Source organism: Nyctibius grandis, chromosome 1, assembly GCF_013368605.1.
Source record: "Nyctibius grandis isolate bNycGra1 chromosome 1, bNycGra1.pri, whole genome shotgun sequence".
NCBI classification, from domain to species: Eukaryota; Metazoa; Chordata; class Aves; order Nyctibiiformes; family Nyctibiidae; genus Nyctibius; species Nyctibius grandis.
This window is the reverse complement of record NC_090658.1, coordinates 86,717,664-86,744,961: the sequence shown is the minus strand read 5'-3', so window position 1 is coordinate 86,744,961 and position 27,298 is coordinate 86,717,664. Positions and strand designations below refer to the sequence as shown.

At 37.1% G+C, this 27,298-nt stretch overlaps 1 protein-coding gene across 1 annotated transcript; it reads left to right on the top strand.

Moving 5' to 3' along the window:
- Nucleotides 1-6,722: 6,722 nt before the first annotated feature.
- MANEA (mannosidase endo-alpha) lies at nucleotides 6,723-25,842 on the top strand. Its single transcript, XM_068398281.1, has 5 exons — nucleotides 6,723-6,799; nucleotides 13,270-13,862; nucleotides 17,188-17,297; nucleotides 19,718-19,794; nucleotides 20,496-25,842. Exons 2-5 carry the CDS (start codon nucleotides 13,313-13,315, stop codon nucleotides 21,130-21,132), a joined length of 1,374 nt encoding a protein of 457 aa, XP_068254382.1. The 5' UTR covers nucleotides 6,723-6,799; nucleotides 13,270-13,312; the 3' UTR covers nucleotides 21,133-25,842.
- The last annotated feature ends 1,456 nt before the right edge of the window (nucleotides 25,843-27,298 follow it).

Genomic DNA, 27,298 nt, shown 5'->3' with positions numbered 1-27,298 from the left:
TTGAAACTTGTAAGAAGCAGGCATGTAGTTCTCCAAATCCCACCGAAATATTATAGTATCTCTACTGCTGTTGAAAACTTCGAGTGAAAAATGGACCAGCACTTTCCTGTTGGGGATTGGCTGCATGACAAAGGTCATGGCTCATTGGAACAACTGTACGAGCAGAGCAGATTCTGAGGCGAGCAAGACTAGGCCTCAGGCCCTGGCCGAAACTGCAATTCATGCTGATGATAGCAGAACGGCAAGGATACTGAGACCTTGACAGGGATCGTAAACAACTAACTAAAGGGGGAGTGAGAGCCGTGAGAATGAGAAAGAAGCACAGCTGGCTAACCGCAAGTAGGAGGGATATGCAAAAGTAACTTGTAGAGCTTCAGCCAATCAATAGTTGACTAGTAGGCATAATTAAAATCCACTGTATAAATAGATGCTGTCTGGGCTAATAAAGTGACGCATGCTTTATCACTCATAATGAGTTGTCTGCGTGTTGTTCCTCCGCTACTCGCAAATGGCGCCCGAACGGGGACATGAAGGAAATGAACGGGAGTAGCAGACACAGAGAAGCACCGGTAGCAGCGACCGGGGGGCCAAGATCGACCCAACGCTGACTGGCGCAGCGTGTCGACCAGTGGAGCCTGAACCGTCCAAAAGGGGTTCGCCGTCTGTGAGGGCTGCCGGGAAGGCTGCATCAACGATTTGTCCTACAATGGAGTGCCTTAACCAAGGAGCATAAGTGCCTTAACCAAGGAGCACGGAGAGATCGCCAGCAATATGGATTTCAAGGTAACCCAAGAATTATTGCAGCGCTTTTTAGAAAAGCGGGGAGTAGATTGTATCAAACAATTGTCAGGAATAGTTGCATATGGGAGGGTTAAAGGGTGTTTCCAACAACCCGACTCCTTGTTTGAAGTAGAGGAATGGCGAAAATTCGGTGATATCTTGTGGGACCAAAACCTCCCACGGCCCCGGTGGCTGTACCGGTGGCAGCTCCTTTATCGCCGTCAGTACGGACGGCTCCGAAAAAAGCTGAGGAGCGGGGAGCGAGTAAAATAGATACAGATCCATCAGGACTGATAGTGCACCCTAAAACACAAACTCGATTTGGACTAATTGATTCAGACGCTGAACAGGAGATTTAGCCGAAACCCCCTCCTCTCATTGATCTCTCTACGGATGAGGCTGAGCAGGAGAACAAGAAGGTAAACCTGCTTCGTATCCACCTTTACCGGATTCACTGTTTCCTGAGTCTGTTGAACAAAGTTTACATTCCGGCGCTAAACGACCACCGTTAAGGTTGCCATTTAAGGAGTCAGCAGTACCAGAGTCACAAGGATTTAAAGGACTGTTACCATCACGAAATGGACACGAACTTGACATGACAGAGCTTGGTAGACGACTGGAACAATTAAAGACGGAATTGCAGCAGCATCGTTAAGCCAACGCCTCGGGACACGTGACTATGTCTCCCCCAAAACCCCCCTCTGTGTTCGGGACAAGTATTAGGGCCACCTCAACCTCCTTTACAACTCCCTACTCCACCTTTACATCAGGGCGGGGGGGGAGGTTTGCGTCCATCTGGTAATGTGGGAGGTGAGGGAGAGGGTCAGCGTCCGCCCGCGTATACAGGGGAAGTGGGGGGAGGTGAGGGAGGAGTGAAATGGAAAGGGGTCATTCGAGATGCGTTATTAGAAGGAGTTATAATTCCACAAGCATATCCGGTGATTGTGGGTGCGGATCCTGAGGGGAGAAATATTTGGCAACTGTTAGATTGGAAAATTGTAAAAGAAGCATTGCCACTATAGTTAGCGAAAGACAACACAGGTGAGGACTGCAGGAGAGTTGTTGCAGGGATGGCAAATAGTAATGCCACCTTAACTGAGCCAATGGATGCTTGTGAGAAAGTAGGAACCACCACATTTCAGATGGAGTATTTAGCAACAACTTTTGTGGCGGCAGTTAAGGTAGTTCATCGTTGTTATACATGCGAGCAGGAAGGTCACTTTAAGAAAAACTGCCTTAAGAAGTTGAAGCTGAGTGGGAGAGAGAACTCTGTTTTGATCTGTCATTGCTGTGGGAAGCTAGGGCATCTTGTGAAGCTGTGCAGGTCTCAGTATAATGCTCAAGGTCAGCTGATAACAACCAGCTGCAGAATGCAGGGCGGTGGAACCGTATGCTGACACAAATGAATCTTCCCAACCAGTTCCAGGCCTATGCAGTTAACTCGCAGCCCGAACCGCAGGGAGCGCAGGACTGGTGTTTCCACACGGGGTTAACCTGTGCGGCTACCAAGCCTTGGACCTGTGCAAACAGGGATAATGCTAATGCTGATTGTCAAAAGATCATTGAAGCTTTACCTGGAAAAACAGATTTGAATGTTATGATAAAGGCACGTGTAAAAGTGGGTACTGTAAAACATAAGGCTCAAGTTATGGCTGCGGCCGTACTTGGGGCTTACGTCGTCACAATTGCAATCTCTATTCCAATTGTTAGCAGGGGACACAACTTTAACAGCACCATGACACACTACTTCAGAGGTACAGCAACTGATTACAGAAATAGAAAGCAGGCTACATTCCAAATTTGTACATCGTATTGATTTGAATCAGGAAATACAAATTATCACTTTGTTTGATAGGCAAATTCCGTATGCAATAATTGGTCAATGGAATTCAGAATGATCAGATTCGTTACAGAGCTATTGGCACAGATTATTCATCAAAGGACGGATGCGATGTCGGGAGCTTGTGGCCAGAGATCCCTGCATCACTAACCGTTCCTATTGCAGCTCAATATTTTGAGTGGTGTGTGGCTAATAGCTTTGCTTTGCAAACAGCTATGGAGAATTTCTCGGGACAGGTTGTTGAGTGCGGAACTTCCAATTGCCACTGGAGTGTGGTATACAGACACTTCCATGGATGGAATTACCATTTTTACGGATGGATCTGGGAACACAGGCAAGGCAGGCCTTGTCTGGTATTCTGATGGCAAGTGGGAATCTATGGTAGTACAACAAAAGGGTTCACCTCAGGTGGTAGAATTACGAGCTGTATTAAAAATATTTCAGAATTTTCCCATTCCCTTTAATTTGGTTACTGATTCAGCATATGTAGCTGGCATTATAAAGCAACTGGATAGATCTGTTATAGAGCATATATGTAATCAGTGTGTTTTTGAATTGCTGCAAGCTCTGTGGCAAGAAATTCAAATCCGAACTGCATTGTTTTATGTTTTACATGTAAGAAATCATACTAATTTGCCTGGATTTATTGCAGAAGACAATGCTTGAGTGGACTCTTTGGTTTTTCATCCTAAAACAACAATTTGTACCAGAGTGGAAGCAATAGCACAATTGCTTATCAAAGTACATAAAAGGATTACAGACATTACCGGACTAGACTCAGATGCTATCTATTTACCTATCAGAAAGGAATATCTACAGTGGTTAACAAATCAGTCAACTCTTTTTCAAATGGCCTTACAGGACTTTACTGGACAATTGTTAACACATTTGCCAAAAGATAAAAAGCTACAGTTTATTTGCAAACAGGATTGGGAAGAACAACCTATCAGATCAGAGATACCTGTGACTGGACTAACTGTTTTTACTGATGCTTATAGTTATTATGTTAATTTCATGCCTGTTCTCATGTCTTCGCAAGGATCTCGATCAAATGATGAACCTAGCTCTGCTCATACAAAAAGAAAAAGGGGGAATTGTTGGGGATTGGCTGCATGACAAAGGTCATGGCTCATTGGAACAACTGTACGAGCAGAGCAGATTCTGAGGCGAGCAAGACTAGGCCTCAGGCCCTGGCCGAAACTGCAATTCATGCTGATGATAGCAGAACGGCAAGGATACTGAGACCTTGACAGGGATCGTAAACAACTAACTAAAGGGGGAGTGAGAGCCGTGAGAATGAGAAAGAAGCACAGCTGGCTAACCGCAAGTAGGAGGGATATGCAAAAGTAACTTGTAGAGCTTCAGCCAATCAATAGTTGACTAGTAGGCATAATTAAAATCCACTGTATAAGTAGATGCTGTCTGGGCTAATAAAGTGACGCATGCTTTATCACTCATAATGAGTTGTCTGCGTGTTGTTCCTCCGCTACTCGCACTTTCCCACTCTTTGTAGCATAAAAGCAAGGTTGTCTTTAGCATCTGCCCAGGAAAATGTGGGATTCAGCAACAAGAGGCTCTGGGAAGAAGGACTCAGAGAGGTGGCTATGTATCAGATAGATAAATTGGCAGAGATTCAAGAAACTTTGAATGAGGAGCTCTGGATTAAGAATTATCACTGGAAGGAAAATAGATTTTGAGACAGATAGAACTATTGAGAACAGAAGAAAAGGCTACAAGCACAGACTATGCCCTCTTTTGTGTTTGTTCTGAGGCCAGAACAGTCTATTACAGCTATTATATCCATAAAGAGCAAGTGAGAAGATACAGGATATAATGGAGGAGAAAATTATGGAAGCTGCAGGAAAGATAAGAATATACACTGAAGGCAGGCTAGGGAAAGGTACATCTTGATCAAAGACAGTAAAAAAGCAAGTATAAGACCAAGAAGGAAAAACAAATATAACACAAGACATTAAAAAAGAAAGTTAACCAATAATATTACCACAATCATATTAACCTCCCTTGTCCCACCTAAACTTAAACTGAACATAATTACTTAAGTTCCTTACTATGCAGAAAGGCTTGGAGGAAACTGTGTGATATAACAGTTTTTGTTTGTTGGTTTTTTAAGTCTTAGCCAGCAGATTCAGTCTGTTCAGCAAAAATGTTCCAACATAACAGAACTATGTCAGAACAACAAATTTTAGGGTTTTCTTTCCTCTGAATAAATGATTTTTTTTTCTGTTTATTTCCTAACACTAGTAAATTTTTATCCTGTAAACACATACTCTTAATGGAACATGACCAAATGAAGCTTCAGATTTACTTTTTCCACTCTTAAGCATTCCGATAATCATATTTTCAGACAAACTTTCTTAGTTCCAGTAGAAGTTCTTCCACATGGTAAAGAGAAAGAGAAAATTAAAGTTATGTCCTCCATAAAACAGAATTGAAGAGCACCCTTACACTGCCTTTTGTTTTGAAAGCGAGAAGGAGAGAAGGAAAGAAGAAAGAAAAAAGAAAGAAAAAGGGAACAGTAAGAAAGAAGACAACAAAAGAAACAAAATGCAGTAAAAGAAAAAACTTGTAAGACTGTGAGGAAATTATAAGGATATCAAGTTTTCAAATTTCAGTCTCCAGACTATTCATATGCCAGCTCATTTATTATTAAAGCATGACATCCCTGAATCACAACGTATTCCCTGTTAATGAAATTATTCAGATACATGCACGAAATAATATTAGAAATAAGCATTACTGCAAATGTATTTCCCATCAGAGCACTCAGAGAGCATAAAGAAAACATCACGCAGCAATTCTGCCTGTCAGTTTTCTCAGAACTCAAGGAGAACCTCGGGAGCTGTTGAATTTACTTCTTTATCTTGTTTATATCTACAGTACGAGATACTCATTCCAAGTCTTTTCATCCACATACAAGGTGAAATACTGCCTCTGTTGAAATCGATGAGAGTTTTGCTATTGATTTCAGTGAAACCACAATTCTGGTCTATGTTTGTACTCTGTTTCTCTCAGGGCTTAGAGAGATTCTTAAAAACAAACAGGCAAACTACACTGCAGGGATCCAACTCATTATAGTCACTTTTCACATGGCAAAGGGAAGAAGTGTTTTCATTCTAAGGGAAACAGTGCTGTTTACATAGTGTAACAGTTTGTATCGAGTCAGTCTGAAGTGCTCATCAACAAGTGTTCTTCTTCACAGACTTCTGACATTACAGTAGAAAATGGGTATGTATTTTTTCCTTGATTTGGTTACATTATGGCAACTATTCATAGCCCTTTTCACTATTTTGCAAAAAAAAAAAAAAAAAAGAGTAAAGCACACATGAAATGTTAGTGTATGAAACACCCGTGAAACCATTTTTACATTATTGCAATTCCATGCAATTACAAAATGACAGTATGATAGGAGTATTTATCACACTTCTATCCATGTATTTTTTCCTGATTTATTCCCATATAGCTGACATGGTATAAAGCCGGGCAACTGCCCCAACACACTGACTTCCTCAATGCATCACCATCTTGAATGCCTCACTCTAACGCTAACTGCCATCCTTAGCGGTGCAGAGGCGCCGCTCTTCTACACACTGCCGTGCACCGTCCACAGATTTAAGCCACAGGCTTTATCCAGACATTACCACTGAGCAAGTTCTTCCCCAGCTGAAAAGCACCCAACAATCCATCAAAGAACTTTAAAGAACTGAAGGATTTTTAGGCCTTTTGAGTAAAAAAAAGGCTCTTTGGAAGCCCAAGAAGGTCTAACACCCAGCTGCTCACTTCCCTTCCTCACAGAGGGGAAAAAGCCATGGAGCCCCAGCGAGCACCCGGCCGCATGCAGGCTGACGAGCTCGGCTTCACCCCCGCAAGCCCGCAGTGACTGGCGCTGACGCCTCACAACCGCGCACTAACAGCGCGGCCGCAGCCGCGGGTTAAGGGGGCTACAGCTGCCCCGCGACCCACGAACCACTTCTCCGCACCACCTCCCCTTCCTCTCCGCCCGTCGGCACCGCGCATGCGCGCCTGCTGGCGCAGGCGCATCTGCCCGCTAGGCTCGGCGGAGTGCTGGCCCGGCCGCTGCCGCCGCGCCCGGCCGCCCCGAGAGCACGCCCCTCTTCCGCCCGCCCACCGGCCGTCGGGCAGCGCCTCTGCTTCGGGCGGGTGAGTAACGGCAGCGGCCCGCGGAGCACCTGTTCTGGCGGCCCTCCCAGCCGCTAGCGCCGCTGCCCGACCCGGGGGCTGGGGAAGGGGTAGCGAGGAGATGGGCCGGGCCGAGCCGGGCCCTGCGGCGTAGCCCTGGGGCTCCTCGGGGCTGGGAGAGGCCGGGAGAGGAGGGGGAGACGCCCGCCCCCGCCTGCAGCCGTTGTCGGAGGGGCCGGGGGCGCCCCTCGGGCGGTGCCTTCCCTCCTGGCTCCGCGAAGGCCCCTCGCCGCTCCTCTGGCCCGCGGCAGATGCTCAGCCTCCTGCAGGGGGCTGATGCGTGGCTGGAAGCTCCGGCGCTTGGCTCGTCAGCGTTAGAGAAAAGTGTGAACGCTCATAGTTTGGTGGCTTGCTGAGGGAAGGGGAGGAACGCAGCAAGCTGGCTCCGCTCCCCTTTCTTACTTCCAAGCCTTGTCAAGCAGCCCTGCTCTGCAGCTGCCCGTGCCATGACCTGCCCCGGGAGGGTGGTTCGCAGGTAGCTCCCGGTGAGGAAACTGGCCGAAGGTTGCTTTCATTTCATGGTCCACAGCTGCTCAAAGTTAGGTTTGTGTTTCAGTGTCCTTTCAAAGCAGAGAACACTGGCATGTTAAAATAAGATGCTCTTATACATTAAATATAGTGTAATGCTGAAGGCTGTCTTATCACGTTTAGAACAAAGAAAATGCAGCAGGATTGGTTTTTGTTCTTACTGCTATCTTTCTTAAATTCAAATCTGGTTAGCCAAAAAATCACATTCCCTATTTTGTGAATGATACCGTTATCCATGTTAGAATTGTCATATTTCAAGTACCTCTTTCTGAATTGGGTGGACCAATAACAAACTTTATATTATTGGAAGTGCTTAAATATATATGTATTTAGTATGTAAGCACAGCTGGAAAGTGTCTGCATGCCATGTGTAATGCCTTCTTCCATCTTTAATGATTTTCAAGGGCTTTTTAAAAAAGTCTTTAGAAAAAGACTTTTCCTATGCAGACACTTTTTGAGAAATTTCCAAGTTTTTCTAGTACTAGAAACACTCCTGAGGCTCTCACAAGGAAGATGTGGTCAGCCTGTGTTGCTTTTCTAATTATTTGTGCTCCGCAGACCAGAATGTACTATGTAAATGTGGTGGTTTGGACAGACTCTTATAGCCCTCTGGGAAGTTTACTAAGTCTCACCTGGTCAATCACTTGGGAACCAAAGTAATGTTTCTAGGTGCGCATCTGCACCGTAGCTCCCGAATGAAGGGCTTTGAAGGCCTAGAAGGTTCAGCTCTGTTTAGAGCTGATCTGTCACTAAAGAGTTTTCAGGTTCTTTGAGCTGGGAAATCTTAGGAGAACCGTTGGTACCAGCCGTGAGCTACCAACCTCAGTGACTTTTGGATGACCTTACCCTTGCATGAGGAAAGTCAAATTTTCAGAGCTCTCTTCTGTATTGCACTTTTGTTAAGTTGAGGAACATCAGAACAAAAAATTTACAGTATTTGCTGGCTCTTACTAAAATAGAGGCATCCATTTTATCTGTACATACTTTCTTTGCATTGTGTATTTCTCTTTTGGAATCAGTAAAACTGGAAAAAACAACCCATAGGGTGGGGTATTTAAACTTGAGTTATCATATAACCAAAATGATCGGGAGTAATTAACCCCCTTTTTTCCCTCTGACTAAAAAAAATCTTTATTTTGGGAAACGTGATGGGGAAAAAAAAGCTCTGTTGTCATCTGTCCAGCTGTACGCTTTTTTCTTCATACAGTGGAAAGGACAAACAGAAGGTTTGCCTGCAGGAAATCTTAAGGGTATAAAAAGCAGCAGTTAGGGAGGAAAAAAACCCATCACTGACAAGTATTGGCTTGAATGGGAGAGGTTATCCTTGAGACAGGCTTGCTGTTAAGTTTGGGGAACAGTTTAGAAAATACTTCAGCTTTCTTTGTGGATTTTTTTTTTCATGGAGGTGTTAGTTGTTTTAGGAAGAACAGCTGGAGATTTTGTACTACTGCGATGAGTTTCATACTATTTATTCCCATATGAGGAACAAATTAATTTGGAACAGAGATGGTCATAGAGGGATAAAGACACTTACATTTATTTTGTACTTTTAAGTGTATATAGCAGCTCACAACCTAGAAGTAAAATAATTCTATAAGATTTTTTTGGAGAAGGGGACTGAATGTTATAGAAATATAGGTTCTACCCTTTCATGGTAAAGCTTCATATTCTTCTGATGTGTAATGAAGGAAATTGTAGTATCTGTAATCAGAAAAGGAGAAACCAGAAGACATCAGTTGACTTCTGTGCTTTCGATCTGGATCTGAAGGTAACAATTCATGATTTGGAAAAGTGTGTGTGATAATGAAGAGTACATTGATAGAGTTAACTGAAGATCCTGACTTATTCAGGCACCTTTCAGTGGAAAATTTGCCAAAGAACTTTCCAGTACAGAGTGACTGGGTGATTAAAAAAAAATTTTTTTTTAAATTAAATCTATTTTAAAAATATGCACAGAGTAAAGAAACAAAATTTAATTTCACAGTAGCAACCTCTGAGCTCATTTTTACTACTCAGGAACTAGATTTAGCGATGATGATAGTTCTGTAGTCAGGTTATGTGCACTAGCTGTGAACTGAATTGATAGCAGAAATTTTTGGAAAGGAGATAGGGAGCAAAATTTTTTTAAAAAAAAGGAAAAAAAAAAAAAGGAAAAAAAAAGGAAAAAAAAAGGAAAAAAAAAGGAAAAAAAAAGGAAAAAAAAAAGGCAATTTTATGTCCAAGGTGCATGTTGAAAGTCACACAGTATTCAAATTCCCTTAATCTCAGAAAGTAAGGATGTAGCGGAGCTGAAACAGTAGAGAAAAGAAACACCTCAAAAATGGTTAAATGTATCCAGTGATAGTGATACAATGTACAGACTAGAGAGACGAGAAATTTCTTAAAAGGAAAACTTGGAGAACCTGATAAAAGCAATTAAATTACTAGTGAAGTAGAAAATGTAAATAATAATATATAAATGTAAACAAATGCTTGCTTACTCTCCCTTCTAATTTGAGAACTATGGGCATCAAATTAAACTAGCAGATGAGTTTTTAAATGGAAGGTGTTTTTTCATATGGTACAAAGAAATGACCTTTTGTTCAGGCAGTCTCTGATGCACGAGTAGCTGAAGATGCCTAACAGTTCTGGTTAAAGCATTGCTCTACCATGGCCCTGTTCTTTGCCCATAGGCAGAGACTGGTGATCTAAACTAACTTGTTCTTCCTTCTGACCTGTTACAGATGAATTTTTTTGTTCTTTTAAAGTGAATTCACTAGCCAAGAGAAAGAGTTGAACTACTTAACATATTTGGCTGGTACACCAACGTGGGTTAACAAACTCATGGTTAGAATCCAAAAGCTGCTACTAGTTAACAAGTCATCATATGAGTCAGAGTGACTGCATGCGAGATCTTAATCTGCATAAAGCTGAAGTTATTCAAGCTGACTTTTTCCTACTGGGAAAGGGAATTTCTGCTAGATCCAAATGCAGAAAACAGTAAAAGGCAAGATACTTCCTAAGTATGTAGGAATGACCTGTGTAGCTCGGTAAATTGAAGTCAGATTCTAAAATTTGGATGTCCATGACAGAAATACAAAATCACAGCTATGCTGTCTCTAATGGCTGTTGAATCAGATATGTATTCCAGGATTTGTTCAGTTTCAAGAATAGACATAACCTCAGGTAGCTGTTTCACATGGCATATTTGCTCAGTCTGTTTCCCCAATATTACTGTTCCTCTGTGGCACTAGCGTTGATGAGCGTAGTTTATCTGTCACTGTCTCTAAAGAATAGCTCTGAACAGAATTAAATTACGTAATGCAAGCATTGCCAACCTGTAGCTCTTCAATGCAGCTTTTACAGTATAGGTATCTATGCCAGGGCTGAATCAGTCTCATCACTGAGACTGATGTTTCCCTAATACACAAGCCTTTACCATAGGTATCACTTACTTGTTCTAGAAATTTTGCACTTTGATGCTGAGTCTCTACATAAGCATACTAGAGGTTCATAATATGCTATGGTAGACCAGAGTCTGTCTTGATGCTAGTCAAATTTTAATAAGTATGCTGCTTGTTTTTTTGTATACTTTCATGATAAATATTCACTTGAAAAAATAACTTATTGAAATAAGAATGTGGAACACTAAGATCAATTCCTGATGCTTCAGAAAAAGCACTTTATGATACTGAAATCTTGATGCAATAGAGGAATTTAGTAGCAGATACATCAAACAAAGAATAAAAAGGAACAGTTTCTTAGATATGGAATAGGAAAGCTCAAATGAAAGACCTTATGAACATTTAATTATGGACATTACAGTCATGAATTCTTTTTTACAGAAGAGATGAGATAAAATAATAATTGCAGAAGTAGTTTATCACTGGCAGTCCTGTATGTTGTTTGATGAAGATCAATAGCATCTAGGTTAATTTAAAGAAAACTGAATACATTAATACATTAGCCAGGTGAATAATATTGTTTCCTTTAAAAATAAAATCCTGACTCTTTAGAAAACTTCAGTTTGTCTAATCCCAAAATTGAGTTAAACTCCAAAGGAAGGGTAGCATAATAGACTAGAAAGAAGACTGAAAAGGTCGGGAAAAATAGTAGTAGTTTGAATGTATCTAAAGTTAATTTCTTAGTAGAAGAAAAATGTTCTGGAGTCCAAATAATCTTTTTGACAAAATTCTAAGATCTCGGGATGGATTGTGAGCTATAGAAAAAGAACCCTGTAATTTGATGTCAAGTGATGTAAAATATGTTAATGAAAAGTCTTAAATGAAGTATTGTGAGCATATATGCTGTAAAATCATTTTCCCTGACAGTAACCAAAGGTATAGTTTCACAATCCAGTTGGGTAAAATGAGCAGCATCATTTTTGTTCCCTTCCCCCATCTGTGCTATTAACTCATTTGTTGGCATTCGTGCTGTGGTTGATACTCATGCAGCTGAGTCAGCTCTCTAACAAGGTAAAAGTGCATACGGGTCTTTTTGTTGTTTATTTTTGAGATGTTAACAGGGTTTTACTGTTGAAGTGTATGAGTGACCTTGCTGTGAAAACCAGATGAATCCAAGAAGTAACTAAAAGTAGACAGCAGGATGAACAGGTTAAGGTTGGAAATGGAAGCAGAACTTCCCTTTTTTGGCGGTGTCATACTGCTAATCCAATTCAGGCTGTATTGTTAAAAAGCATATTCTGAAATTCCTTATCTAAAATTACCACAGCAGTAACAAATAGAGTGTTGTGACAACTGAGCTATATGTTAATACGCTTTAACAGTACTAAAGAACATTGTTAGGAAACTAAGATGAGATACTTTATAAGTATTTTAAAATTACCTGTGTATATCTCAGTAAATTAAAGTAAGATTCTAAAATTTGCAGGTCAGTGACAGAATACAAAATCACAGTTATGCTATGTCTAATGGCTGCTGAATCAGAAATTTATTCTAAGATTTTCCAGTTTAGTGCTGCCAGTTTTATGCATAATCTTGTTCCACATAATTCTGTGGTAACCTAAATTTTGTTAATCCTTTTTTCTGGCTCTCTTGTGTTGAATGTTGAACAGGAATTAAAGTTAGAAATAAAGTAATCAGGCATTCCGTTATACTGATTTCCTTCCCCTCTACTTTCAGGGCTCAAATCTTGCTGTGTACTATTGGTCTTGTTTTGAACTTAGTCCTGGAATTGTACATGAAGTGTCATGCAGCTGTGATACTGTACTAACAGGCTGCCAGCAGCTAACTTACAGGCTTTTTGGTTGAGGTACATCTTTAATGCTATGCTGGTTTTTTTGTTTACCTAATTCAGAAAACAAATTAGAATTTTAGATCTGTAAAGTTGCAAGGCATCATTGTTTGGAGTTTAATTTGCCAAAGTATTTAGTCAATGTGTTGGTTAACTAAACACAAAGTGGTTGGTCCAAAGCCAGTAAATAGGTTAGTAAGTGAAACCTGTGTTCTGAATGTAAGCTGTACTTCTGTCATATCCAGTTTTGTCCTTTACTCTTGTTCTGCTGTGTTATTCTCCTTTTATGGCTGCTTCTTTTTTCCTACTATTTTCTGTGCTATTTCTATCAGACTTGTCAAAACATGATATCTCTGAAATAATGTAACCAAAATTTCCATTTCATGGGATTTATTTGGGTTAGGAAAACAATGAAGTTCGAAAGAAAGATGTTTTATAAAATATGTGAGTCCTTGGTGGTAGAACCTCAGAACCTGACACACGTTGTCAAATGCAGAAATGTTTTTTGTTCCACACACCCACCCCTGCAAAGGGCTGTTAGTTATGCAGTCAGTGGATGTGTCACATTTGCCTCCATATTATTTCTATTACGTAGAAACTTTATGAAGCATTTAATACTGTTGAATTAGGTAATAAGAAATCTGACTTCAAAATATTTGTCTTTTGATCAGTTGCGGCCAAAATCCTTCTGTTTGGATTCTGAACTATGACATCATGGCAAGATTTCGCAGAAGAACGTGCATCGTTTTGTTGCTTTTTATTTTGTTTATTTGTTCCATAATGATGGCTTTGAAGACTCTGAGACCTGACAGAGCTGGCTTTGGGGATCCATTTGGACTTGGTTTGTTGCCCGAGCTTCAACAACGGACAGTGCTCTTGGACAATAAACAGAATTCACTAAATAGAGTTCAAGGAGATACTGTAACGCATGTCAGTAATTTGCATAGTATTGCAGTTAATACTATGAAAGCATCTATGCCTCCTGTAAACAAACTGGAAGAAGAGCTGACTTCTCCTAATTATAACTTTCATATATTCTACTATAGTTGGTTTGGGAATCCACAGTTTGATGGTAAATATATTCACTGGAACCATCCATTGTTGCCACATTGGGATCCTAAAATCGCAAACAATTATCCAAAGGGAAGGCATAATCCTCCTGAGGACATTGGGGCCAACTTTTATCCTGAACTCGGATCTTACAGTTCTAAAGACCCTTCTGTCATAGAAGCCCACATGAAACAAATGCATTCAGCTTCAACTGGTAATGAATGTTAACATTTCAGCATGTTGTTCATTTATCTAGCCTTTAATATGTGAATGAACACAACTGACCCATTCTACCATTTTTGTATGTAATTCTGGAATTGTCTGAAACTAGTAAATATCTTTTTATTTCTGCGTTTTAACCCCAAACCGAAACCTACATCTTCAAAGCTGTGTGATGCATGTAACAGCACAGAGACATAAGAACTATATTTGTAATCCTGTAGGTGCATGTGTTTCATGACTTACTGTTAAGCACTGATAACATATGTAGAAAATACAGAAACCATTGCTAGAATATATCGTCTGTGTATTTTATTTTTGGAGATGAATACTTCAGTTTTAAGAACAGGTTTCTGTAAATCACATTAATGTGGTTATGGAGCAGTCTGTTCAAATAGGAGTGTGGGTTTTTTCCTGAATTCTTTGTGTGTAATAACAATTATCTATTAATTCATATGTCAAAGAGCATGTAGGATTATAACTTTTATACAATTTATATTTTATGCAGTGTATTTGTAGGTGTTCTCTTTAGCTATGGAAATGTCTAATCCAAACCTTCTTGAACTCAGGTATGATAGTTTCAATGTAGCTAATTGTATTTTATTTCTGTGTCCAAAAGGATCTTTTTTTCCAATACAAATTGATGTTCCCTTTCTCTAAATAAGATGGACTATATACATAAGAATATTCAATATATTTTTGGTGTCATTCTTTGTTGTTGGGCTTTATGGTCCTTTTTATGTTCATCTTTAAAATAAACAGTCATATAGGCTCTGAACAGCTTCTGTAAATGTAGTTGGAGCAACGTGACCAGAGCTCATAGCATTATTCGGAGTGCTAATCACCTTGAATTGAATCACTTTCATTCACCTAATCATTAAGATTTTATATAATTGTTATATTCCCATTAGTAGTGTTTACTTGTATAATGTTTACTTCTTGGTTATAGTTTTCTTCTGGTTTTTAACCTAACCTGTATTTTGTACAAGGGTTAATACAAACGTAGGCAATTTCTCACTCTTTTCAGTAATAGGATAACTCCATTAACAGGAACACCAGCAACAGTGGGAAATGTGAAAAAACAGCAATGTGAATGAGTAATTCATGCTTCCTGTGACATACTCTTTGTAACATATTACTGATATTTGTCAAAAGTGATTTTTTTTTTTTCTTCTGTTATTCTGACTTATGGATTTAAGTACACTTGAATTTGTTGTCTTCTGTCTAGATTTGATCAACATAAATCATCAGCTTTTTTCCCTCAGGTCATTGCTTCAAGTATTAATTGTTTTTTAATAAGGATTCTACTTTGTTCATTTTTTGTGTACTGTGAGGTTGACTATTTACAGTTTCTTCTTTTTGTCTCTTAGCCAGTGTCTAATCCATGACTGCATTTTACATTCTGTCAAATAATAACTTTTCTTCTAGCCTTTTTTGAGGCTTTATCCAGGATCTTACAAAAGGATGAAAATGTAAGTTGTTCTTTCAGCCAATATTGTGTAATGATCAAAGGCATATAAGAGATTGGAGCAGCGGAGTCTCATGCAGTGCTTCCTTGTATTCTTCTTATATTTTACAATTCTTTCCTTATTTATTAATTTCCTAATTTTTAGTAGATTAATACAATAGATCTTATTCCTCAGATTGCTTGGTGAAGTTGTTTTTTTTTTTGTACCAGCCTATTTTTGTGATAGTCCACTTTCAAGTTCTTGATTTGTCTTGAATGACTCCACTTTGGTTTTAAACATTTTATGCTATTGTTTTTGGCATTGAATCCATCCTTTTTTTTGGACTCCTGAAGTGATACATGACTTTATTTTTTAACCACAGGAAGGAAAATATTAAGTAGTCTTTCTCATGCAAACATGAATTTAGGTTCCTTGATGAACAATTGTCTCTTGCACTTTTCGCTGTTTCCTAAACGTATAGAAGAGGGTCTTGACAGATGTATTCAAGATTCCTTGGGTGTAACCTGAGTTTGTGGCGGCTGTTTCTACTTGTCCTTTACATCTTACTCATTTGAATTTTGTCCTTTTCTTTTGTGTTAAATAAAAGATAGGGTGATAAAATGCAGTAAAATACTGCATTTTCTTGTCCTTGAGCAGACTATCTCTTGTGATAGTCTTTTATTTGTGATTCTCTTTTATTGAACTGACTTCTGTGTATAGTGAGCTCAAATTTCTGGTTTTGATGTTAGAAGATGATTGTGTATCCACTCTAATTTATGCTTTCTTTTTCATAAATTTGGACCTGCTTGTTTAGAAATTGTCAGAAATGTTACAATGTTACTAAAATACAGGAAATTTAGACTATATACTTCCCTATTTCAGTGACCTGATTTGTGTACTTAAATCTTTACCTAGTTAAAAGGAATCACATAGACTTATTCTTCCATATGTTTTAATAGTATTGTTAGGAAAATATTCCTATATCAGTATTTCATGTATTTCTTTCTGTCTTACCTTCTTCCTGATATTATTGCCAGCGACACACCTAAAAGGTCTGACTTATTTACCTGACACCATTTTATTTTAGAAGGAAAGGGTTTAGCCTTTCTGAAGAGGTGTATGTTCTTTTGCTTTCATGGAGAGCATCAGGAAAATTTACAGTGTAGGGACATTGTATTTGTTGTCATCTTTTTTGAAAGGAATAGTAACATCCTTAAATTATTGAGAGTTACTCAAGCATTTTTTTAGGTGATAAATTTAAAAACTAATTTCACATAGTCGAAAGGGTGGATTACACTCTAGTAACTGCTTTTAGCAAGAAGGAAGGCTGTGGGATTACAGTCACTGCTTCTAGTATGAAATGGTTGTTTTGTAGTAGAACCAGAGGTACAATGCAGAAATATGGTGGGGAATAAAGTTTCATAAAATAAGAATCTCTTTCATCACATGCATAGCTCTCCTCTCTTGAGTGTTCTCTAACCCTGTGTGTCTTGATATTCTCTAGGTGTGCAGCAGCATAGCTATAATGCCTTAGTTGAGAGTGTTCTCCTCTTGGTACAACCTGGATGTTAGGATGCTGTGCTGGAAAGCTGGAGGGAATGGCTCTAAGTGTTAGGCTTGGGACACTGAGCACAGATCTGTTCCCTTGACAGATAATCTTACCACTGTTTGTTCTGTTTCTTTTAAACAGAGGGAAGTTAAAATCCACTCTGAAAATATTGAGATTTCGTAATTGGTTAAAAACTAATTTGAAATTCTCATTTATATTATGTAGATTTCACATCAAACAATAATTATAACTCATGACAATGTTATAACGTACATATTATATGTTAAACAACATGGTTTAAAACTTAAGTTTTATATTTTCAGGTGTAATAGTGCTTTCATGGTACCCACCAGGTATGGCTGATGAAAATGGAGAACCAACTGATGATTTGGTGCCTGTTATTTTGGATTATGCACACAAATATAATCTAAAGGTAAAGTATTTTTAAGATTCATAAAATAGGACTACGTTGGAAAGTAAACCTTGCTAAGAGTTTACTACATTTGACTTGTGGTGTAGAGCAGTGAGGCTTGCCATATAATGGTGGCATCTGTTTCTGTCTCCTATTATGCTGCATATCTTTGAGGTCATAGAAGCAGATATAAGTGCCCTTTGAATTACACTGAATTTTGATAAGACCTAAGCAATATTGCCTTATAACTAGAATAAATATCATAATCTACCTTTTTTCTGTTTTGGTTCACATCTAAAACGTACAGAATCTAAGGTATGGTGGTCGTGGATCTTTTTTTTTTCTTTTTAGGAAACAGTTTTTAAAATTAGACAATGTGCTGTTTTCAGATGAGTCTTGGGAGTTGAGGGAAGTATTACATATTTAAAAATATAATGGAATACAATGATATATAAACTAAGGAACTCTGAGAAAGAAGAAAGACTAACCTTATTTTTTGCATTACTGCATAATTTACTGATGCCTGATCATAGATGTCAGGAGCAAGCATCTATAAGTAATAAAGAGGGATTTAAATTCTAGTTTGAATGAATGTCTTTATTCCAGGAGGTATCAGGAACACTTGCCTTGGACAGTAAGGTCAGAGATGTGCTGCTCTGACTTTAGGTTACTCCAGGGCATGACAGGATAGAAAGGCTAAATTACTGGCTTCCTGAAATATGTGAAATATCAAAACGGTTAAAGAGTACGTGGATTGATCAGTAGAATCTAAAATCGTGGTTTGATTTTGTTTATTTTTAGGGTAAAACTTGTATTTTCCCTTGGGATAAAGAAAACATGCATTGCCTTTTAGTTTTGCCGAGTAATAAATTTGAGTTTTTAAATTATCTAAGTAGCTGTATGTGCTTCATCTCTGGAGGGTGTTGTCTGTCCTGGGGATTGAAAATACAGCCTGTTCATCTGCTCTGGTTTTAGTTGGTCATGCAAGTTGCAGATTCTCAGAGAAATTCCCTGTCACTAGTAGCAACTGTAGAGTCTTTGACAAGCAGGAGGAAAGTAAGAAGGTTAAATCAGATACAGAAGTAATTTTGAAACTCTTAAAAATGCTATGTGAATTGTGTTATGTGACATAAGTTGCACATATCTAATAGTAAATTATTAAAAAGGAAAAAAAAAGGTATAATACTTCCCAGAATTTTCAGATGGAGCTTGCTCTAACCTAAAAGAACTTGTTAACATTCAAGTCTCTGAAAGGAGCCAAGGCAAAATGAAATAAGCTACCAAGGAAAAGGCATGTAATAGTATAGTAATGATTGGAATATGGATGGAACTGCTGTTATTGCTTGGAATAATTACTGGAATACAGATATAAAGTATAGATGCTACCAGGGAATGCTACCTTCACTGTAATGTTTTAAACATTCCTGCGCTAGTAAATTATTACAGTTAAGTGTTAGGAATGTCCGTGGACCAAAATCCAACATACAAAATAAATTTCTATTATGTCTGCTAAATACAAGTCTGCTAAAAGATATGTCCTTTTGATTTGCCTGGTTTTGATAGTTGGAAATGAAATATGAAATTATAGTGCTCTTCAACCTGTCCTGTCAGTCCTAGTGATTTAGTCTAACACTGTATTTTTCTATAGTTTTGTACCTAATAGAGATAGATATTGGCTTTACAATGGAAATTTGCTACTGTTGCAGAGTTGTTGAAGACTTTATTAAATACATTCTGCTCTAAAATTGCTTCTGAAAAACTAGTTGCTTTGGTCATTGTAATATACTCTTCCATTTAATTGTATATTTGGAAACAATGGCATTTTTATATTGAAATGGCTTCACATTTATAGGTTGAATAACTCCATAAGCTTCAGGCTTGAAATTCAGAGCAGTAGCAGTACATTATATTAGATTTCATTCTAAGAGTTTATTGCTGTTGATAAATCTATAAAATTGAAGTGTTCGTATCCCATATCTTAAAATCTATTTTGACACTGAAAACTCTCCTTGGAGAGTTATATATAGCAAATTTAATACATTGTTTAGAAATGAAATATTAAAATGTTTTATTGGTTAATCAGTTCTTTGACATTCAAATAGATAATATTTCAGTTTTTAGTTTCTGCTGTAGTTTAAGTTCTCTGAAGCATGTTTACTAGTCGCTATAGCCTAGGGAAAAACAAAAGCAGTGTTTTGTTTTAATGTAAAAAACTAAATATTTACTCTATTACTAAACTTCCTTGGATCTGAAGCTTCTAATCTTAGCAGTGCAGGAGTTGAATTAGAGTTGGATTACTCTCAAAATAGACTAATGAAAATGTTTGCTCTGTAAAGAACTATATTTAATGTGACTGGTACTTGCTTCATATAGTATGCAGGGTCCATGTATTCAATAGTGTTTTACATTTGTGTTGCTCTTACTATGTTTTCATCCTTCAGGTCACTTTTCATATTGAACCTTACAAAGACAGAGATGATCGCAGTATGTACCACAATGTCAAATACATCATTGACAAGTGAGTGCTTTCAGAATGGTTTCCTTTGGGGTTTGTTACATGCTTGTTTAGGGGACTTCTGTATATTATCTAAAGCTTGGAAGAATGAATAAAAATGTGTACTGAGACTGAAGAAAACTATAAGAAACTTTGTTCATATTTCAGTGGTACAAAACTCAGTCTCTTTTTTTTAGATACTGAAGTATTACTTTTACACAGATACTCAAATGTAAATTGCTTTCAACATTCATTAGTATTACAAGTCATGATACTTCAGATTAAAGCAGTTAACGTATTAGCTACATCATATATAAATTATACATTTTTATAGTGACAGACTAGCAGCTAGAGCTTTAACGTGTTGACCTCTAATGTATTTAATTCAGCTTGACAAATTCTGTACAGCTACTAGTTGTTTTGTTTATCAATGCTACTTAGACTGTCTTCATACTGAATTATAGAATTGCCCTTCAGAGAAAACTAATACCTATAGCACAGTTTGACACTAAGTTACTAATTTGTGGTAATTTAAAGGTTCTTTACAGATTCATTATTTAATACTTCAGCAAACACTGGCCTGAAAATGGATATGAATTGCTATGTTTTGAAGCTTATGCACTGTGTTTTTAAATTAGTTTTTCGGAAAAGTCTTCAGGTCAGATTGTAAAACAGTATTTTCCAAATGGCAAATTTTGTCTTAATGATACTTGTTTGCTTTATAGATACGGAGGCCATCCAGCCTTTTACAGGCATAAGACCAGCACAGGCAGATTTCTTCCAATGTTTTATGTTTATGATTCTTACGTAACAATTCCTGAAATATGGGCAAATCTGTTAACTGTTTCTGGATCCCAGAGTATTCGAAATACTCCATATGATGCGTTATTCATTGCACTTCTCGTAGAGGAAAGACATAAGCATGACATTCACAGAAGTGGCTTTGATGGAATGTACACGTACTTTGCCACCAATGGCTTCTCCTATGGCTCATCTCATCATAACTGGGCAAGTTTAAAAGCCTTTTGTGATAGTAACAACTTAATGTTTATTCCAAGTGTGGGACCAGGGTATATTGATACCAGTATCCGACCGTGGAACAACCACAACACCCGTAATCGTGTCAATGGGAAGTACTATGAGACTGCCTTCAGTGCAGCCCTTTTGGTGCGACCAGAAGTTATTTCTATTACATCTTTTAATGAATGGCATGAGGGAACTCAGATTGAAAAAGCTGTCCCCAAACGGACTGGACAGGTGGTTTACCTTGATTATAAGCCCCATAAACCAAATGTTTACCTAGAGCTTACTCAGAAGTGGTCGGAGAAGTACAGAAAAGAACAAGAACAGTGGCTTATGTGAGTTGCTGCTGCAGTTGTTTCCTCATGCATTGACTACATTGAGAAAGAAATTGAGAGCTGAAAAATCTATTATTAAATGTCTTTATTATAGATACGTTCAAATTATTATATCTCTGGAATGTATATGCACTACTACTGAATCTGAATTTTGAAGAGTAAAAAGATGATGAGAATATTGACACTTCTGTCTTATGGGATATTGTAGTTCAAGAATATTCAGGGAAAATGCTGGGGTTTTGTTTGTTTTGGGGTTTTTTTTGTTTTGTTTTGTGTTTTTTTAATTTTGTAACTTGTATGCTGAGCTTCCAGAACATCTGCATAGGATAAGTCTACATGATCAAAGTAGAACAAAACTTTGGCATAGTTATACTTCCTTTATTCTTGTAGTTGTGTTTCTAATCAAAGTGATGCTGTAATCTAATTTTTTATCCTGATAACTTCTTGCAGGATTCATGTCTGTAGTGTGTGGGATAATCTACATCTACTGTTTTTAATGCTTTGCACACAGGGAGTTCTTGACATATGACTAGCTGGTGGTAAAAACACTGAAGAGGTATGTGTGATGCAACACTAGTGGTTTTTGTTAAAAAAAAAAAAAAAATGTTTGAAAGATTGAGTTCCAAAGAACTGCTGAAAGATTTCTACTTTACTTCCATTTCTTCTGTTCGGTACATGGTGCAGACTTTTGCAGATTACTGGATACTGACTAGTAACATATTTTTTTCTATGTTACTTTGAATTTAAAAAGAAAAGTGTTTGAAACTGAGAATGGAAAAGATTTTTTTGAGAGGGAAAAACCTCTAAACATGCAAAAAATGTACGAAAACTTCCATTGTTATATGTTGTCTGCTAATTGACTGCAGACACAGATCTAGTGTGTTTTTTAAATTATTTAGAGATTCTAAGGCTAATCATACTAGTCCTACAATAAATATAATTTTAGGAAATGCTTTTGTGTTTCTGATTTAGGAGCGGTCTAGTTTGGTAGCAATGACAGCAACTACCCATTAGTTTAATTTGAAATCTGAGATTTCTATTTTTCATATAGTTCACCTAGTTGTTCCAGGATTCAGAATAGTAGATACTAAAATCTTGTTGTCGTTCAGATAAACTCCTTACCAAAACTACCTTTAATACTGTGGTGTGGCTGGAAATGAGTACTTTCAGATCTAAGAATCTCACCTTTCAAATATTGTGATTATTAACTGTTTTTCTTAATGAAGCTTGAAAGGATCAAGTCACATGGACATGTCTCCTCAGCAATTCTTTCTTTGATATTTTCACAGAACTTCATAGAAAAGTCCTGAACTTTGGAATAGTAGAAATTGCAGTGTTTTGTTTATTTGCAGCAAGTGTTTAATCTGTAGCAAAGGGACTTTTTTTTAGTTGTGGGGTTTTTTTTGTGTGTGTGTATACAAGGTGCTGATCCTGTGGTTTAGTTCATATGCTGGAACTGTTGTAACCACTATAATTCCATTGATTTCAGCAAGACTCATGGAAATTAACCTCTTTACTTGGTTCTCACAGTAATCTGTCCATGAAGTTGTAAGGTGAAGGTGAGGACTTCTGGTTAAAAAAGAAAACAAACCAAAACAGTATGTTTTTTCCAGAAACTTTTGTCATTCCACATAAATATAAGCCAATTACTACTAATATTTTCCAGAGTCTGGTATGGAAAAGGTTTGTTTATGTATCTTTCACTTATTTGCAGTTTAATTCTCTTGTAGTTTCTCTGCAGTTGTTGAAGAGATGAGGTGTCATATAATGCCCTCAGCTGCTTGGAAAAATGCAGAAATTGGGTGACAGATATATAACCTGGTATGTTGAAGTGTGCCTCTGGAGTTATTGGAGTCTTATTAATATCTCTTCATAATTTTTTGCATTTTCCTACTGCATTTCTGCAAGCTCCAAAGTGCTTCTGAAATAAATGTTTACTAATGCTTATTTTGTTTTACTTATGCTCAGGTGGATAAACTGAAGTAGATAAAGGTCTGACCACAGTCACAAAATAGTGTCTGAGACATATGAAGCACTTGCTAGACTTTTACCTCTTCCGGGTTAACCACTCACTTCCTTTGTTAAGGAAACTGGTTTATACATTTTTACTATAAATCCCTTAAATAGCTATACATAATTTGTTTTTGTAATTTGTTACATGTTTATGCTTTTACAGCCCAAAGAGCCCATATATTTATTTTAAAAGTGTGGAAAAGATTACGTTTTTGTGTATCAATATTGCATGTGTTATTAAAAACTCTTCTGAAATCAAACCTTTTAAAAGGACAAGTCTCTTTGTTTTCCCTTTGCTTAAACTTTTGTCATACACTGGTCTTTTCTCACTGTAGTTGTCTGAGCACTTTACGAGTCTTGACAACCTTGCTCTCAGCTTTCAGCTCCTTACTTTCTCCCAGTGGTAGTTTATTTTCTCTGTGACTATAAAAGTTGCTCCTTTTGTTGCTGTTTATAGAAATGTTTGAAATTTGTTGTAGAATATTGTACAACTGAGGTGATCTATCTTGTTTAAAACATAATTTATGGTAACAGTCTAATGGATCTTCATTACTCTGAAAGACTTCTGTAATTGCTGTTAAAGTATCATTTAGCCCTTGCCATGAAGTGGTATGGGCCATGACACACTGGTGTCTAGTGGGATCTTTAGAAGAATTTACAGAATTTATGTAGAAAAGAATGAAAATTAAGTGCCTAGAAATTCATTGCCCTGAGCACTTACTGTATTTCTATGTGCTTGATGTATTTTAAAATATAATTATGCAACCTGATAAAATATTTCAGAGTTTAGAATTTAATTTGATGATCCTGAGGAGAGCTGATGGAATAGCAGCTACTAGAACTACCCCACCTGCCTGCCCAATATTTTCTCTGTACATAGATAAATATTAGTGCTACTTCTTGTTATAGGGGATGGAGAGTTTCGCTGATAGACTGCTGCTGCAATCATGGTAGATTTTGGAAATTTGAGTAAACATAGGTCTGTGGGAGAGGATTTGTACAAATGCAAAGGAATAAGATTGTTACAAGTGCACAGTTATTGGGGTGAGGGAGGGGGAAGGTGAATGTGTTTAGGAGGTGATTGCTCCAAGATTTATAGTTACAGGAAAAAAAAAAAATACTCTAATGTGCAACCAAAATTGGGAGGGAGGGAAAAATGTTTATTATGAGTTTCAGCTCTGAAATGGAATTTAAGGAATATCTAGATCCTATTTCACTTCGGCTTCACAACCGTATTATTTGTTGACTAATTGAAAAAAATATTGTAATGATTAGTTTTAATATTTTTACACCGATTAATTGTATTTGACTCATCTTGTTATAGTATGTTATAGTACTTAAGAGTGATATATTACATTTATATAGATTAGGCAAGAAACACTATGGGAAGTTTTAATAGTGATCATGCCATGCTATGCCTCTGCAAATATAGAAATACCTGAAGTTATCGATCACATACTACTGACTGAGTATCCCCAGAGGGGAAATGGTTTCTGAGACAAGTAGCAAGTCTTTGTGGTAAAAGAGAACTTCTTTTTAAGAGAAAATCTATAGGTTCATTTCTGCTTCTGTCAGTTGTGATCAAGTAAATTGTTTTAGTTCTGTGAGCTATCTCAGAACTGAAGCTTAATACATCTTCTCTGAAATAAGAATTTATATTAAATCTTGTATAGTAATGCATGTTTCTCAGATCTATAAACTTGTACTGGATTTTGAGGAAAAGAACAAGTGCATATGCTGTTACTATTTCAGTAGCAGGCTGTAGATTATTGTGAATGTAGTTTCTGTAGTGATATTCATCGTGTTTGTCTACTTCCTTTTGACATGACAGTGATTTGTCTCTTAAGAGGTTGTTGAAGCAGAAGGGTCTTTAGTGAACTCAGTTTTATTATGAAGCTTAATATGTATGCACTCTGCAAAGTTTGAATTAACACATTTTACACATGGCTCTTGGGTTCTCTTGGAGACATTTCACAGCAGTGTTTTCAGCACTGCGTTGCTAGTAGGAGAATGTATCTCTGGGCACATGGACAAGGACGTACTGTAATCTAGGGCACTTTTTTTGTGAATCTTGTGTACCTAAAAAGAGGAAAAAAAGTATTTACAGACAAATTATTTACCACTTAATGTAAGCTGAAAATCTCTCTCCCAGTCTTAAGGTATTTTACAAGTATTGGTCCTCATCTTTCCGCGTGCTTAAGATAGCATCAATATTTCATTCCTTTTTTGTCTTTTGACTAGCATGTTAAATGTTGCATAAACTTCTAAAGCTATTGTATTTCTAAGACTTCATAGTTGTAATATTCAGTAATCTACAAGATTATTGGCACTGCAGAAAAACCTGATATGAATTTTATTGTATAGGTATGATTTTGTTGTGTATCATTGCTGTGTATTGAACATGAATAAAAAAAATACATTTCTTTTAATATCCTGCCTGACTGTGGCAGAGATGCAATTGCTTATATGCATATATAAAAACAAGTGTGTGTGTGTGTCTGTTTATATATATTATATATGTGCATATAACTGAAGTCATCATTTTTAAAGTACTATATCATTGTATTAAAATTACAGGCTGGATTCTGCTATTTTTAAGTGAGAAATGTTTTTAATTCCTTGTGGTGTTTACAAAAAACCCTAGTTGCTTATGTATGACCACTTTCATGAACAATAAATATGCCCAAAAAGTGTGATTTAAGTGGAGTGTGATAATATTTTTTTAATAATGAGCTTAGAAAGTGAATTTTTACTTTTCTATTACAATATGTGTGTAAAATTTAATTAGACTGAAAACAACAGACTTATCACAATATTTTTAAACAGACAATACTCCTGTAGTTTTTAGGCCTATTTGTATTACATCTTATTAGGCTACTAAGTGAGTTCACTAGTGCACAGTATATGGAATGTATATTCAATAAATTCCTTGTGTGAAAGAAGGAAGAAAGACTATGTTTATGTTTGTTTTCTTCAGCTGAGCAGTGTAGATAGAGGAGACTAATACAACAAAAACCACCTCTAGCTTTCATTTTTTAAATTTCAATTTACTCACATTTAAAAAAATACTGTGAAAATAATGGAATATCCAGAAGTTTAATACAATAAATATTTGAAAAATTAATTCCCTAGCCACTTTACTGGTAGATTTGGAGTAAAAATATCTTGTGCCTACCATAATTGTTTCAATATTTTACAAATAGAAAGGTACAGTCTGTTAAGCTGGAGTCAAGAAAGAAGATACTTGTGTTATCATACAGTGTGATGAACTTATTGAAAGTTATGAGAATTCTGTATATTCCATTATTACTACTATTCAAAGCTGGCTTAGCACATTCAAAAATGGAGACTTTTTTCCCATTTCTATGTGAAAAATATAACTCTCCCTGTATGATATAGGAAATCTAGTGCAGTTTTAAGACGTTCCCAGATCTGTGGCTGTTAGTGTTCATGGAGTGATCCAGAATGTCTCTCTTCTTGATCCTAGCAGTTAAGCAGTGTGGATAGAGGTAATCAGAGTATTCAAGTTCACTTCCTACAATCTTTTCTCTAAAAAGTATGGGTATAAATTTACTGAACTTTTCATAATTAGAGAATTTTGATAATGATTAAATGGAACTGCTTTCAACATAGATTATAATGTAGCAAAAGTGTACATTGACTAAAAATCCATGTTGGAGAAAGCTAGATAATGTTGATGTCTGCTATTGCATTCAGAGCTAATTTACCACTTCCAGAAAATGTTTTGTTTTTAAATTGCATCTCATCTCTATTTAGAATATATAAAATACACATTTTTATTTAGTTGGATGTTTTTTAAAACTTCAAAGAGGTATGTTGCTAGTTCTGCATAGAGTTAACACAATAACAAGCGGTTTGTTGTGTTTTAATTTTTTTAATACATTGAGATGAGCACTCTGCATCTGAGAGCAGGACCTGGCCTTCAGAGTTGGTTTTATAACTTGAAGTCATTGCTATGGAAACACAGCACAATCTCTCAAAACTGATTTCTGTTGTGTGATTCAACAAATAAAGAACAAACCAGAACTCCAGCTGTTTTTAGAATACAAGTAAAAAATCAGGCTGCCAGTTTGTTGTGATTTTAACAGAAGTTTCTTGGAAAATTCTCATGTACTATGGTAGAAAATACTTTGATC

Excerpts from the sequence above, each read along its gene's own strand:
- MANEA (XM_068398281.1), top strand. The coding sequence starts at position 13,313 with ATGGCAAGATTTCGCAGAAGAACGTGCATCGTTTTGTTGCTTTTTATT. Across the intron at positions 13,863-17,187 it reads AATGCATTCAGCTTCAACTG|GTGTAATAGTGCTTTCATGG; the intron begins GTAATGAATGTT and ends TTATATTTTCAG. Across the intron at positions 17,298-19,717 it reads CACACAAATATAATCTAAAG|GTCACTTTTCATATTGAACC; the intron begins GTAAAGTATTTT and ends TTCATCCTTCAG.